This window comes from Nyctereutes procyonoides, unplaced genomic scaffold, assembly GCF_905146905.1.
Source record: "Nyctereutes procyonoides isolate TBG_1078 unplaced genomic scaffold, NYPRO_anot_genome, whole genome shotgun sequence".
NCBI lineage: Eukaryota > Metazoa > Chordata > Mammalia > Carnivora > Canidae > Nyctereutes > Nyctereutes procyonoides.
In genome coordinates, this window is record NW_026575130.1 from 6,366,622 (window position 1) to 6,380,595 (window position 13,974).

General features: G+C 35.4%; 1 protein-coding gene across 4 annotated transcripts in view; it reads right to left on the minus strand.

Moving 5' to 3' along the window:
- Positions 1-13,974, minus strand: part of AP1AR (adaptor related protein complex 1 associated regulatory protein) — a 42,769-nt gene that overhangs the window by 14,992 nt on the left and 13,803 nt on the right. For 2 of the 4 annotated variants that reach the window (XM_055342509.1, XM_055342507.1), the window contains exon 2: positions 1,371-1,419. In XM_055342509.1, coding sequence (XP_055198484.1) covers positions 1,371-1,419 — 49 coding nt within the window. Of the gene's footprint in view, positions 1-1,370; positions 1,420-7,433; positions 7,584-13,974 lie in introns of those variants that run through there. The other 2 variants (XM_055342508.1, XM_055342510.1) reach the window with 2 other exon arrangements.

Below are 13,974 nucleotides of genomic sequence, written 5' to 3' on the forward strand. Positions count from 1 at the left end.
TTTTAAATATACTGGGGAAAAAAGTTTTATTGTTAACATTGCCTTATTACTTAAAGATCAAGAAAACAATGAATTCAAAAGGTTTAGAAAGACAAAAATTACAATAGCCAAACTGTGGAAGGAGCCTCGGTGTCCATCGAAAGATGAACGGATAAAAAAGATGTGGTTTATGTATACAATGGAATATTACTCAGCCATTAGAAATGACAAATACCCACCATTTGCTTCTATGTGGATGGAACTGGAGGGTATTATGCTGAGTGAAATAAGTCAATCGGAGAAGGACAAACATTATATGTTCTCATTCATTTGGGGAATATAAATAATAGTGAAAGGGAATATAAGGGAAGGGAGAAGAAATGTGTAGGAAATATCAGAAAGGGAGACAGAACATAAAGACTCCTAACTCTGGGAAACGAACTAGGGGTGGTGGAAGGGGAGGAGGGCGGGGGGTGGGGGTAAATGGGTGACGGGAACTGAGGGGGGCACTTGACGGGATGAGCACTGGGTGTTATTCTGTATGTTGGCAAATTAAACACCAATAAAAAATAAATTTATTATAAAAAAAAGACAAAAATTTATAGAGATGACTTAAAATTATTTAAAATTGTTATCTTGAACTTTTTTTTTTATTTGTGTTTTAAAAACAAAACTGTTTCCTGGTTTACATGCTTCCTTATTTAATATAGAAGGAAGTGAAATACAGTGTTCAAGCTCTGAAGCCAGGCAGTTTGGGACTGGAATTAGGTTTGTCACTTACAGGCTGTGTAATAAAGCCCAACTTCTTCAACTTGTCCAAGCCTCTGATTCTCATCCATACAATGGAATTACTGCCACCCATTCAACACAATTGTATTAAAAATTATGTGTGATGATATTTATAAACTGCATGTTGAAGTAGGTGGTACACAGCAGAGGCTGAGGAAGTTCTATTATATTTTACATACAAAGAATAAGCAGTTCAGTGATTCATACTGTAGAGTTGCTTAAAATCAGCCTTCTGCTTTGATCTTGCTACACCTCTCTACTGGGGCAGGTCAAACATCTATCTCTAGAATCAATGCCTACTGAGCCATTGTAACTGCTAAAAGAGTATACCCTCTCTGAATTAGGTGGGGTGAAAAAAAGACAAAAAACAAAAACACCACTTCTTAAGAAGAAATAGCAATTCTATTAGAAGAACAGGACCTTAATCTTCTGCAAACCTCTCCCTGTTCACCGCTCCCCCCACCACCTCAATTTTTTCCCTCTTCACTAGCATCAATAATATTGAAATAGAAAAAATCCATACTAAATTTAACAAAAGGAAAAATGTCCCTCCTGCCTTCCTGAAGGTACTTTCATCCAATCAGATTCATGACTCTACTCACCTCTATAGTTAAGTGCTCCCCTCTTGAGCATGTTCTAAAATACTTGGATCTGGGAAGATAAACAGAAAAGCTTTAAAAATCACAATTAATACTAAAAGCAAGCCAATATAATAGAATAAAAACATTTCCACAAAAACATTTTCCAGAGTTTCAAACTAAATTACAAGTTTAAAAGTGTTCAGCCAGTATTTTTCTACTGATATAATATTTACTAAACCTGTAATAACAAATTAATTTATTGTATTTACTACATAGAACAGAATACAATTTTAAAAATTTACCTTATTATTTTTTCTATATCAAGGAAAGTATCATGTTAAAATACTGATGTGTTAAATGTGTAAGAGTATGTCTTCAATTTTCTTAAATATATGCAAAACAATAAAAATCTGAAAAGATATATGCCAAGAGGGGTTACCTCCAGATGGTAGTCTTGTGTTTATACAAAGCTAGATGCTTTTTATTCTTCCATGCCCATACAGATTTTAATCATTCTTTTCTGTGCCTATTAGTGAAATTTACATGTAATCAAATAAGAATCTCCTTTGTTATATTTGCTCCAAAGACCTGTCCATATTCTATTAACTCTATGTCCTCTATTATAGTATGAAAGTTGGTTATAGGGCAGAAGTACCCAAACTCCTTTACTACTGGAAGTGCCAGGAGATTTTAAGACTTTAACTTATAATGTGGTTCCTACTATAGCTGCTCAAATTACTGGAAGAGAAGACTTCCATGCCCCCACAGAGATCAAAAGTCACACTGAGGTTTCCTTATGTGACAGGATCCAAAAGAAAATATCGCTTTAAGAGATGAGAAGAATCCTGGGGTTGTCATTTCACAGACCTATTAATTTATGAAACATATCCAGTACAAACAAAATAATCTTAATTCTCTAATCATTTAGTTGTCCCCATTCTTCTATTTTCCCTATTTTTCAGACAAAAACAAAAATGAGTTAAGCCTTGGAATAGCACTGTGTTCTGGCATTATGATTCATGCTTAAAGTACTGTATGCTCTCTTCTTGTAACTATCATTCTCTTCCCAGGATGAAGAATCTGTCTCTGATTTATCTGTTTCTCCTTCCAGACTTACTGAGTGATGTAACTGAATAAATAAACCATCAGTGTGACTTCATTGCTGAAGCAGAGCCTAAAGCCAGGTGGTACACTGTCCAAACCAAGGGAAGTAATACTATACTTCCTATTATATTTATTAGATGGCACAGCACTGTGCTCTATTCCAATTATACACAGATCCATGCCTAACTTTAGTTGAAGTCCAAGGTGTTGGCTGTGGTAAATGTCTGTTTTCTGTCCCTTTTATCCACATTTAATTATAGTGAGGATGCTCATGCTCTTGCATGACTCTGACTCTCTGATTATCTGACCAAACTAGACCATAGCCCACCCCCAGACCTCATTTGATTGATTCAGTTATACAGAAACTGAGCAGAGAGACAATATCTTCCTAAGAGCTCTAGGGAGGTGCTAGGAGTTAAGCATCTAAAAATCTGTAAAGAGAAGAATGAAATCAATCAAAAGAATGTTCTGATAGTGTTGAGTCATCCCTAAGGACCAGCTACATTCCTACTCTGCCCATGGTTTGGTTAGTAGTTGAGAAACCTAGTATTCTTTTAAGAAATTCTACCTTTTGCTTAAGATAGTTTGATCTGGATTTCCGTCCCCACAACGAAAGTCCTCCCTAATAAATAAACATGAGTCTATGTAATAGAATGGCAAAAGAACAAATTAATAGGAAAAACACACCAAAACAAAACAAAACAAAAACAAAACAAACCAAAACAATTAAAATGGAAGGTAAACAGAAAAGCAAAATAAGTGAAAGAACATTTCAGCTTTCCTTAAGATAGACTGAGACTTTATTATTGACAAAGAGCATATATTATCTCCTACTATCATAAATGCCAAGATTACATTAATAGATTAAGGCAACTACTCAACTTGGCAAACTCAGGGGCAAATTTTTTTATTAGAATAGCGTTATCTTGGGATTTTTCTGAAAAGTCAAGAAATGTGATATACATTTTCAAAGTAATTAGAAAGGCAACTGTTTGAAAGTACCATTTCAGATTTCAGAGAACTCTCCATTACTTAATCAGTAAATGAAAGAAATGAAAACTAAAATCCTTCCATATTATTGGCTGCTTTCCATATTATTGGCTGCTAACACATTTGGAATATAACATTTTCACTGTTTCCTGTAATTAACTGCCCTGATGTTTTGTATTTTCTACCTCACAGTTTTGTTCTACAATGAGGAGTGAGGCTCTTTGGCAATCCTTTACTACTCATTTCTAGATATAGATGAGAATACAAGTGAAAGGTTTAAGTAGAACAGAGGAGAGGAGGGAAAAAAGTACTTGTTTATCAAATGTGGCCTCAAATGTTTATATTTTTATTTCATAAATATTTATTGAGTACCTAACTGCCTGGCACAGCTCTAAAGTGCTGACAATACAACTGTCAGTAAACAGATAAAGAATCTGTAGCCTTGCAGCTAACATTCCTGGGAATGAATGACAATAAGCAAGTACATAAATGATCAGGTGATGGGAAATGCTATGAAAAAATAGATACCTCAGAGTAAGCAAAGATAGTAGCTAGGAGAGGGAGGTTATTTTATATAGGGTGGTTAGGGACTTTCTGCTAAAGCAAAATTGGAACAATTTTGTTCCAAGTCTATGATAAGGCCAACCAGCGAGACAACTGGAGGAAAAGAATTCTAAGCAGAAGAAAGACAAACACAAAAAGTTCTAAGGCAAAATTGTGCCTGGTATATTCTAAGTAAGTGGGGGACCTGAATGGCTGGAGTTCAGGAGAAAGAAGTAAGGTCTGAGAAACACCCAGGGTCCTTGGGCCTTTGTAGGCCAGGAAAGGGTTTTGGAGTTTATTCTTAATAGCTGAGAATTCACAAAAGATATTTCAGTCTTTGGCATTTATCATTTTTTGTTTTTAGTTTTTATTATGAGAATTTTCAAATATATACCAAAGTAGAGATAGGAAGCATCTTATACCCATCATCTTACTTATAAAGTTACCTTTTTCCCAATCTTATTCCTACAACTCCCTTTGTGTTTTGGTAGAGTATCTTAAAGCAAATCCTAGACATGTTATTTCACCCTTACCTCAGTTAACATCTCTATTGGTTAAGAACCTTTTTTTAAAAAAAAAAACAAAAAACCTAACCACATAATCACCTAACAAAATTAAAAATCATTTCTTTCTCTAACTCTAACAGCCAGTCTATATTTTAATCTCCCTATCTTTTTATACATGATTTGGTCAAATCAGATTTCCAACAAGGTCTACACACTGCATTTGCTTGTTAGGCCCCTTAGGCCTCTTTTAGTCTATAACAGCCCTCCTTGCTACACCATTACCTTTTCTCATGCCACTGATTTGTTGGAGAAATTGTGTCATTTGTCCTGGAGAATTTCTCACTTCCTAGATTTGACCGACTTTTTTCCTCTTGGTATTGTTTGCTTCCTCTATTGTTTCCTATGTACTAATAATTTGATTTAAATTGAGTGCAGTTTGTTTTTTTTAAAGATTTTATTCATTAGAGACACAGAGAGAGAGAGAGAGGCAGAGACATAGGCAGAGGGAGAAGCAGGTTCCATGCAGCTAGCCGGATGCGGCACCTGATGCTGGGACTCCAGGACCACACCCTGAGCCAAAGGCAAACGCTTAACCGCTGAGCCACCCAGGCATCCCTGAGTGTTGTTTTTTTTTTTTTTTTTTAAGATTTTATTTATTTATTCAGAGAGAGAGAGAGAGGAAGAGTCACAGGCAGAGGGAGAAGCAGGCTCCATGAAAGGAGCCTGACGTGGGACTCTATCCCGGGTCTCCAGGATCACACCCCCAGCTGCAGGCGGCGCTAAACCACTGCACCACCGTGGCTGCCCCCGAGGGCAGTTTTTTAAGGCAAGAACACTTCATATGTGGTACTTGCTATTGAACCAAATTATAAGGAATTTTATTTTTGTCTGCCTTACTTTTACTGATTCTAAGAATGATCTGTAGCTTCAGCTATTATCAGCCTAATTTATCCATTATAAAGCTTCCCATCAACCTTTTATCAAATGATTTCTGCATCCACTGCTAATCACTGCTTAGCTCCATTATTTCATGAGAGTACAAAATTATGATTTTCTAATTCTATCATTCCTTAAGAATTTATTATCTGTATAAGAACTTCATTGGAAGATCCTGAATAGATCTAAGTTTTAAGAGGCCCATTAGAAATCTTTTACAATAGTACAGCACAGAAATGATGGTAGCTTGGATCATCAAGTTGAAGTTATAAGAAGCAGTTCTGAAGAAAAGACTGACAGAATTTGCTAATGAATTAGTCTTAGGAGCATATATAAAAAGGAAGAATCAAGGATGTCTCCTAAGTTTTTATCCCGAACAACTAAAAGAATGAGAAATTGCCATTTACTGAGAGGAAAAAGGCTAGGAAAGAAGTGGACTGGTATTTTTAGATGCCTTAAGCTTGACATACACACAGAGTTAAGAGTCTGGATAAGAGTCCTCTATTCAAATTCTAAGTCTAGCACATTAAGATAAAAACCAGTCCAAAAACCTCTTATACTGTCTATAATTAACCCTGGGGCTACTTCTCAATTCCAGATCCTTAGGAACACTATTCTTTTCTTTTTGGTTTCAAACCCAGGAAATTTATCTTTTTTTCTTCTCCTGTCTAAAGGAAGATTTCCTATTAACAAAGATGCAATGCCAGCAATTTTTCTTCTCCCATACGTCTGCTTCATGTTATCACAAATATATATACATGCCTATTGTTTTTTTAAGGATTTTAGTTCTAACTGCTATGGAGAAATAGAAATATAGCTTATTCTTGGGAAAGAGAGGAAGAATGAGTTATTTCCCAAAAAGATGGAAATATAAGAAACAAAAATTAAAATTATAAAAGCAATATCCCATTAATGTACCTGTTATCTTTACAAGCTAAATTACCTTAAAGAAACAGAATGGCTCCTGGATTTTGAGACATAAAGTACAGAGAAATAGTTAATATCTAAAAGAAAAATATGTTGAAGTAGAGGAAATGGAAGACAGAAAACAGAAAAGCAAATGTTAGCAGAGTTAATCCAAAACCTATCTGTAGAAGAGTCCCTGGTTCAAGGAACTGAGCTGTCTGGCCCTAGTGGTATACTGACAATGCTCCAAGGTGATGGGTTATCTGAATTGCCTAACTTTTTCTGAATCTATAGTCACTAAGAACTTCCATCCCATTATTCTTTACTCATAGTGAAAGAATGTCCTTAACTGAAGATACAAGTACTATGCAGTTCCTGGGCAGTTATATTTCACACTTTTAATTACCAAATATGCTTTCTAGTTTTCTCTGCTTGACCCAGTGAAGCTGCGAGTAAGAGCCTGGGGCAAGGGAAAATCACTAATGTGATTGTTGAGACAAAATTACTATGTGTTAATGAAACAACAAAACTAGTCACAGGAAAAATCCTAGAACTTGTCTTATTCAGGTCTCCCAAGTCCTATGCAGTAATATTTCATTAGAGTACATAGGTCCTAGTTGAGAATATTTTCTTCAAGAATGAAGTTTTAGTTGTATATAAATGTCACCATTAAAAAGGAAGAGGAAAATGAGATAAAAAGAAACTGGATCAGTCTAAAAGAAATTGAACAACAACTAAACTACATTTCCAACAACTTTTGATCAAAATTAAATCTTAGAAGGAAAGACAAAAAAAAAAAACAAAATGATTATAATCAGCAATGTCTATTGCAAAGGCCTAACTCTGGATTACTATTACTTGGTTTAGAGAAATAACATCTTGCTTTCTTCAATTTGAAAAAAATGTTTTATTGACTTGAAGCTTCCTAGTATATATAATGTTACAAAACCAAAGTATATAACAACCTTATTACTGTAATGGTAAGCAAAGAGATTTACATTTACTGAGTACCTACAATAGGCCAGGTATTATTATATACGTATGAATAGAGTCTATTTTTAATGAACTTGAGTTTTTATATGTATATTTATATACTTGCCTTTCCACAGTAATCCTATGAGGTACTGTAATCTTCTTGATCTGCATTGTTCAATATGATAGCCACTAACCATGTGTGGCTATTGAGCACTTGAAATGTGGCTAGTCTGAATAAAGAATTCAGTCTGAATATTTCAAATAGACACTGGATTTGAAGACTTCGTACAAACTGGAAAAAAAAAAGTAAAATGATCTAACTCCAATAACTGAGCTCTTTTCAACAAATATCCATGATCAAACATAGATAAATATCTTTTAGATCTTCCTTAATTCCTCCTTCCTCTAAGTTCAGTTGGTCATAGTTCTTCAGTTGAAAACACTGATGTGCATGTTCCAATGTGTGTAGCTTAGAATCTAAAAGTATGCTGATTTTATATGTAACTCTGCTTACAATATATGCTTTTACTATTATCCATAAAGTATTTGTTTTATTATTAATAAAGTTCTTCACTAAATATTAGGGGTAAATAAATCTAATGACATTTAAAATTATAAGAAAATTTGGTCTAATACTTTCATTAACTCCTTAAGAATCTAAAAATAAAGAATAGCCATCCTACTTTTGTAGACCTATTGTTAGCATATAAGTGGGTCATGTTGTACAAAGCTCCCTAAATTTCACTAAAAATTTTTTTGAAGTATATCAGAACAATTTAAGATTTTTCATTAAGCAAACATAACTGCTTAAAAAATAGGCAGCTAAAAACCATACTCTCTGCTTTCATATTTTTTACTCTTGACTAACACTATTGAATCTCAAATGTACTTAATTTATAATAACAAAACTCCAAGAGAAAATTCTCAAGCTTGTACAGACTAGAGATTTTCGGAGGAGTGAATATTGTTAAGTATGAGAGAAAACATGAGAAAATAGCAACAGTAAATCTAGGAAGGCATCCATTCCCCATCCTGGGGCAAAATTCAATTAATAAGTTATTATTACTGACAGGAGACTGTTGTACACCTCTGATAGTTGAGATAAGGAAGAAAAAAAGTGAGTCCCTGAACTGGACACAATACGTAAAAATACCTCCAATAATATATACTTAGTTCTAATAGCTGTTTTAGTAAATCAGCTATTCTTTTTTTTTTTAGTGTTTTTTTTTTTTAATTTTTATTTATTTATGATAGTCACACAGAATGAGAGAGAGAGGCAGAGACACAGGCAGAGGGAGAAGCAGGCTCCATGCACCGGGAGCCCGACGTGGGATCCGATCCTGGGTCTCCAGGATCGCGCCCCGGGCCAAAGGCAGGCGCCAAACCGCTGCGCCACCCAGGGATCCTGTAAATCAGCTATTCTTATACTTCGGCATGTAACAATCACTTTGTTAAAAAATTATTACTGCGGAAGCCTGGGTGACTCAGTTGGTTAAGCATCTGTCTTTGGCTCAGGTCATGTTCCAGGGCTCCCTTTTCAGTGGGGGAGTCTGCTGCTTTTGCCCTTTCCCTCTGCCCCGCCCCCTGCTTATGCCCTTTCTCAAATAAATAAATAATTTTTTTTTTTAATGAAGATTACTGAGCACCCTCTCAGGTTGATACCCAGAGTCTGGGGAGTATATCCTGTTCTACTTATCTATTCATCTAGTCTTGTGCCAATATAACAGGGTTTTGATTATTAGAACCTATCTGATAAGACAAGTTGCCTCCTCAAAATTTAGAGACTATCTTTGGTTTCTTGTTTTCATAAAATTCATTGGAATCAGCCTGTGATGTTCAGTGCAACTGTTGGAACTGCACTCAATTCTTATCTTTCCAGCCATAAACATGGCACTATCCTCCATTTATTTCAGGTTTTTGTTTTTAAATATTTTGGTCTTACATGTCCAACATTGATATATTCCTTGTTTCTTATGGTTTTCATTGCTAGCATGGAAAATGATTTTTAAAATATACACTATCTGTTTGTTGCTGGAATACAGGAATAAAGTTTTAGTAAAATTTTAGATAGCATTTCACATTGATAGGGAAAAATATTTGACAATACCAAGTGTTAGGAACTGGAACAATGAAAACCCACTGCTGGTAAAAGTATAAACTGGTAACATTACTTTGAAAAGTTTGATATTTCCTAATAAATTTGAAGATGCATGTCAGCTATGCAATTTCATTCCTATGTATACAGGTATCTAAAATATCTCTATATACATATACAAAGGGATATTTTTTAAAAAGCTTTTTAAAAAGATTTTATTTATTTATTCATGAGAGATACAAAGAGGCAGAGACATAGGCAGAGGGAGAAGCAGGCTCTCCTGCAGAGAGCCTGATGTGGGACTTGATCCAGGACCCCAGGATCACGCCTTGAGCCAAAGGCAGATGTTCAACCACTGAGCCACCCAGGAGTCCCTACAAAGAGTCATTTATAAGAATATTAACTGAAGTAGTTTGCAATAGCAAGAAAACCTCAAAATAATCTAAATGCTCATCAATAAGAGAATGGATAAATTAATTATAGCCTATTTATACAATGACACACTAAACAGGAGCATAAATGAATGAATGAACCAGAACTGCATGCATGAAAGTGGAAATTCTGGATACTCCAAGAAAGAATCAATATCCTCAAAGAATTAATCAATGTTTACTGTATTCAGACTATAGGGGAATAAAAATACCACTCTTCCTTTCAAATTAGGAGTAAATTTAGGCCCACACAAAATTTGCTCCTGCAAGTGCCAGGAACCATGTAACTCCTAGACAAATAAGGAGAGATAAATGCATAAAAAGTGAATGCATAAATAATGTTTAAAAATGATGATAGGATGTACTATAGTGGAGTCAGTGAGAGAAATGGATAGATGAAAGAAACATTTACAAAATAAAAATCATCTGGGTGGAGGATGGACTGGAAAATGACATGATGGGGAGTGTCAGAATCCTAATGGGTATATAATATGAAAGAAGCAGGAGCCAAGAATGGAGGTACAAGAGAAAAAATAAATGTGGCAAATCCAAGGCATAAGACTTAAATGCTAGAGGTGAAAAGAATAAAGAAATATGATATGATAAAGTGATAAATAAATGATATGATAAAGTGATAAACAAATAAAGTGGTATGAGAAGCTGGAAGAGTCCTTAGGAATCCAGTATCACAAAAAATAAAACTAAGCTATAAAGAAAATGGTTCAAGTCACATCATGTGTGCATTTAACTTTCATGAATTCAGCCATATGCCCTGGAGGGAAAGGGGAGGTTAGAAAGAATATGGACAACAATCCACTATTCTATTTAAGAGCATATATATTCAGGTATATTAATTGTGAAAGCTGACCTGCTGAAATAAAGTGTCTCCAAAAACAATGATTTAGAGAAAGTAGTAGGTTATTTTTGCTCTTCCATAACAGTCTAGAGCTCCCTAGAGGCATCTATGGACATTCATTTAATACATAATCCTTATATCCCTTATGTCTCTAAACAAAATAAAGCTTCTGTTTATTCATTCTATTACTGCTGAAAATGTGAGAGTTAACTCAAAACATGTAAAGGGTATTAAAGAGGTAGAAAAGACAGGCTATCACGTTCTGAATGGTGGTGGCACATAAAAAAAAATTGGAAGGGTGGGGCACCTGGGTGGCTTAGTCGGCTAAGCTTCTGACTCTTCTGACTCTTGATTTGGCTCAGGTCATCATCTCAGGGTTGTAGGATCAAGTTCTGTGACAGGTTCCACACTCAGCAGGGAGTCTGCTTGAAATTCTCTCCATGTCCCTCTCCCCTCCCCACTGCATGTTGTCTCTCTAAAATAAATAAATCTTTTAAAAAAATTTGGAAGAGTTTAAAAGTAAATGTGCTATGTTGAAGATTCTTTCTTGCATATCACTGTTATCAAGGCAGATATCAAGATGACTGTTCAAAAAGAATAAAATCAGTCTCAAGGAATAGACTGAAAATGCAGGTTTTTACGCTTCTACATGTTATTTTGCACAGCAGGTACTCTTTTACACCAAAGTGACTTAAGTAAAAGATAACTGAAAAATTTTCAGAAATCCTACATTGATATTGCTCCTTTTTTCATACTGTCCTATATATGTTAAAATAAATAAGAAAAGTCTTTCCTTACATCTTCTGTTTGATATCATAAATAAATAATGAAGAACCATGGTAAATTGTTCCAAAGCATATTAAAAATTAAAAGCTTCTCAAGACTTTTTTTTTTCTCAAGAAAATTGGAAAGGTTACAAATCAGATGCCCTACAAAAACTATTGCAATAAAGGTGACAGACACATCATTTTTCAATTATTATCAAATCCTTCAATGGGTTTTTTTTTAAAAATTCAAATCCCAAGGGATAATCCATCAATAGATTTTCCAAGTAGGGATAGAATCAAAATAGGTAATTTTAATAAAGTAATAATATTTACTGTTTATTAACTCCCTCATTAAGACAAATTTAGGAAGAATAGATGTTCAGAAAATTTATTTTATGCCTTGGAAGAGAAAGACAACTCTTTCTGCTAAGTATGTTTAAGACAGAAAACATGGGTTAAAAAAAGGTCATTGCTCTTTTAAATAAATGTTTAATTCCAGTATAGTTAACATACAGTGTTATAGTAGTTTCAGATGTACAATATAGTAATTCAACAATTCCATACATTGCCCAGTGCTCATCAGGACAAGCGCCCTTATTAATTCCCATCACCTATGTCACCCATCCTCCCACCCACCTCTACTCTGGTAACCATCAGTTTGTTCTCTTTAAAAGTCTGTTTCTTGGGACGCCTGGGTGGCTCAGCGGTTGTCTGCCTTTGGCTCAGGGCGTGATCCTGGAGACCCAGGATTGAGTCCCACGTCGGAGAGATCACTACCAACACCAAGGAAATACAAACGATTTTAAAAACATATTATGAACAGCTCTACGCCAATAAATTAGGCAATCTAGAAGAAATGGACGCATTCCTGGAAAGCCACAAACTACCAAAACTGGAACAGGAAGAAATAGAAAATCTGAACAGGTCAATAACCAGGGAGGAAATTGAAGCAGTCATCAAAAACCTCCCAAGACACAAGAGTCCAGGGCCAGATGGCTTCCCAGGGGAATTCTATCAAACGTTTAAAGAAGAAATCATACCTATTCTACTAAAGCTGTTTGGAAAGATAGAAAGAGATGGAGTACTTCCAAATTCGTTCTATGAGGCCAGCATCACCTTAATTCTAAAACCAGACAAAGACCGCACCAAAAAGGAGAATTACAGACCAATATCCCTGATGAACATGGATGCAAAAATTCTCAACATGATACTAGCCAATAGGATCCAACAATACATTAAGAAAATTATTCACCATGACCAAGTAGGATTTATCCCCGGGACACAAGGCTGGTTCAACTCTCGTAAAACAATCAATGTGATTCATCATATCAGCAAGAGAAAAACCAAGAACCATATGATCCTCTCATTAGATGCAGAGAAAGCATTTGACAAAATACAGCATCCATTCCTGATCAAAACTCTTCAGAGTGTAGGGATAGAGGGAACTTTCCTCGACATCTTAAAAGCCATCTACGAAAAGCCCACAGCAAATATCATTCTCAATGGGGAAGCACTGGGAGCCTTTCCCCTAAGATCAGGAACAAGACAGGGATGTCCACTCTCACCACTGCTATTCAACATAGTATTGGAAGTCCTAGCCTCAGCAATCAGACAACAAAAAGACATTAAAGGCATTCAAATTGGCAAAGAAGAAGTCAAACTCTCCCTCTTCGCCGATGACATGATACTCTACATAGAAAACCCAAAAGCCTCCACCCCAAGATTGCTAGAACTCATACAGCAATTTGGTAGCGTGGAAGGAAACAAAATCAAAGCCCAGAAATCAATGGCATTTCTATACACTAACAATGAGACTGAAGAAAGAGAAACTAAGGAGTCAATCCCATTTACAATTGCACCCAAAAGCATAAGATACCTAGGAATAAACCTAACCAAAGAGGTAAAGAATCTATACCCTAAAAACTATAGAACACTTCTGAAAGAAATTGAGGAAGACACAAAGAGATAGAAAAATATTCCATGCTCATGGATTGGCAGAATTAATATTGTGAAAATGTCAATGTTACCCAGGGCAATTTACACGTTTAATGCAATCCCTATCAAAATACCATGGACTTTCTTCAGAGAGTTAGAACAAATTATTTTAAGATTTGTGTGGAATCAGAAAAGACCCCAGGGGAATTTTTAAAAAGAAAGCCATAGCTGGGGGCATCACAATGCCAGATTTCAGGTTGTACTACAAAGCTGTGGTCATCAAGACAGTGTGGTACTGGCACAAAAACAGACACATAGATCAGTGGAACAGAATAGAGAACCCAGAAGTGGACCCTGAACTTTATGGTCAACTAATAATCGATAAAGGAGGAAAGACTATCCACTGGAAGAAAGACAGTCTCTTCAATAAATGGTGCTGGGAAAATTGGACACCACATGCAGAAGAATGAAACTAGACCACTCTCTTGCCCCATACACAAAGATAAACTCAAAATGGATGAAAGATCTAAATGTGAGACAAGATTCCATCAAAATCCTAGAGGAGAACACAGGCAACACCC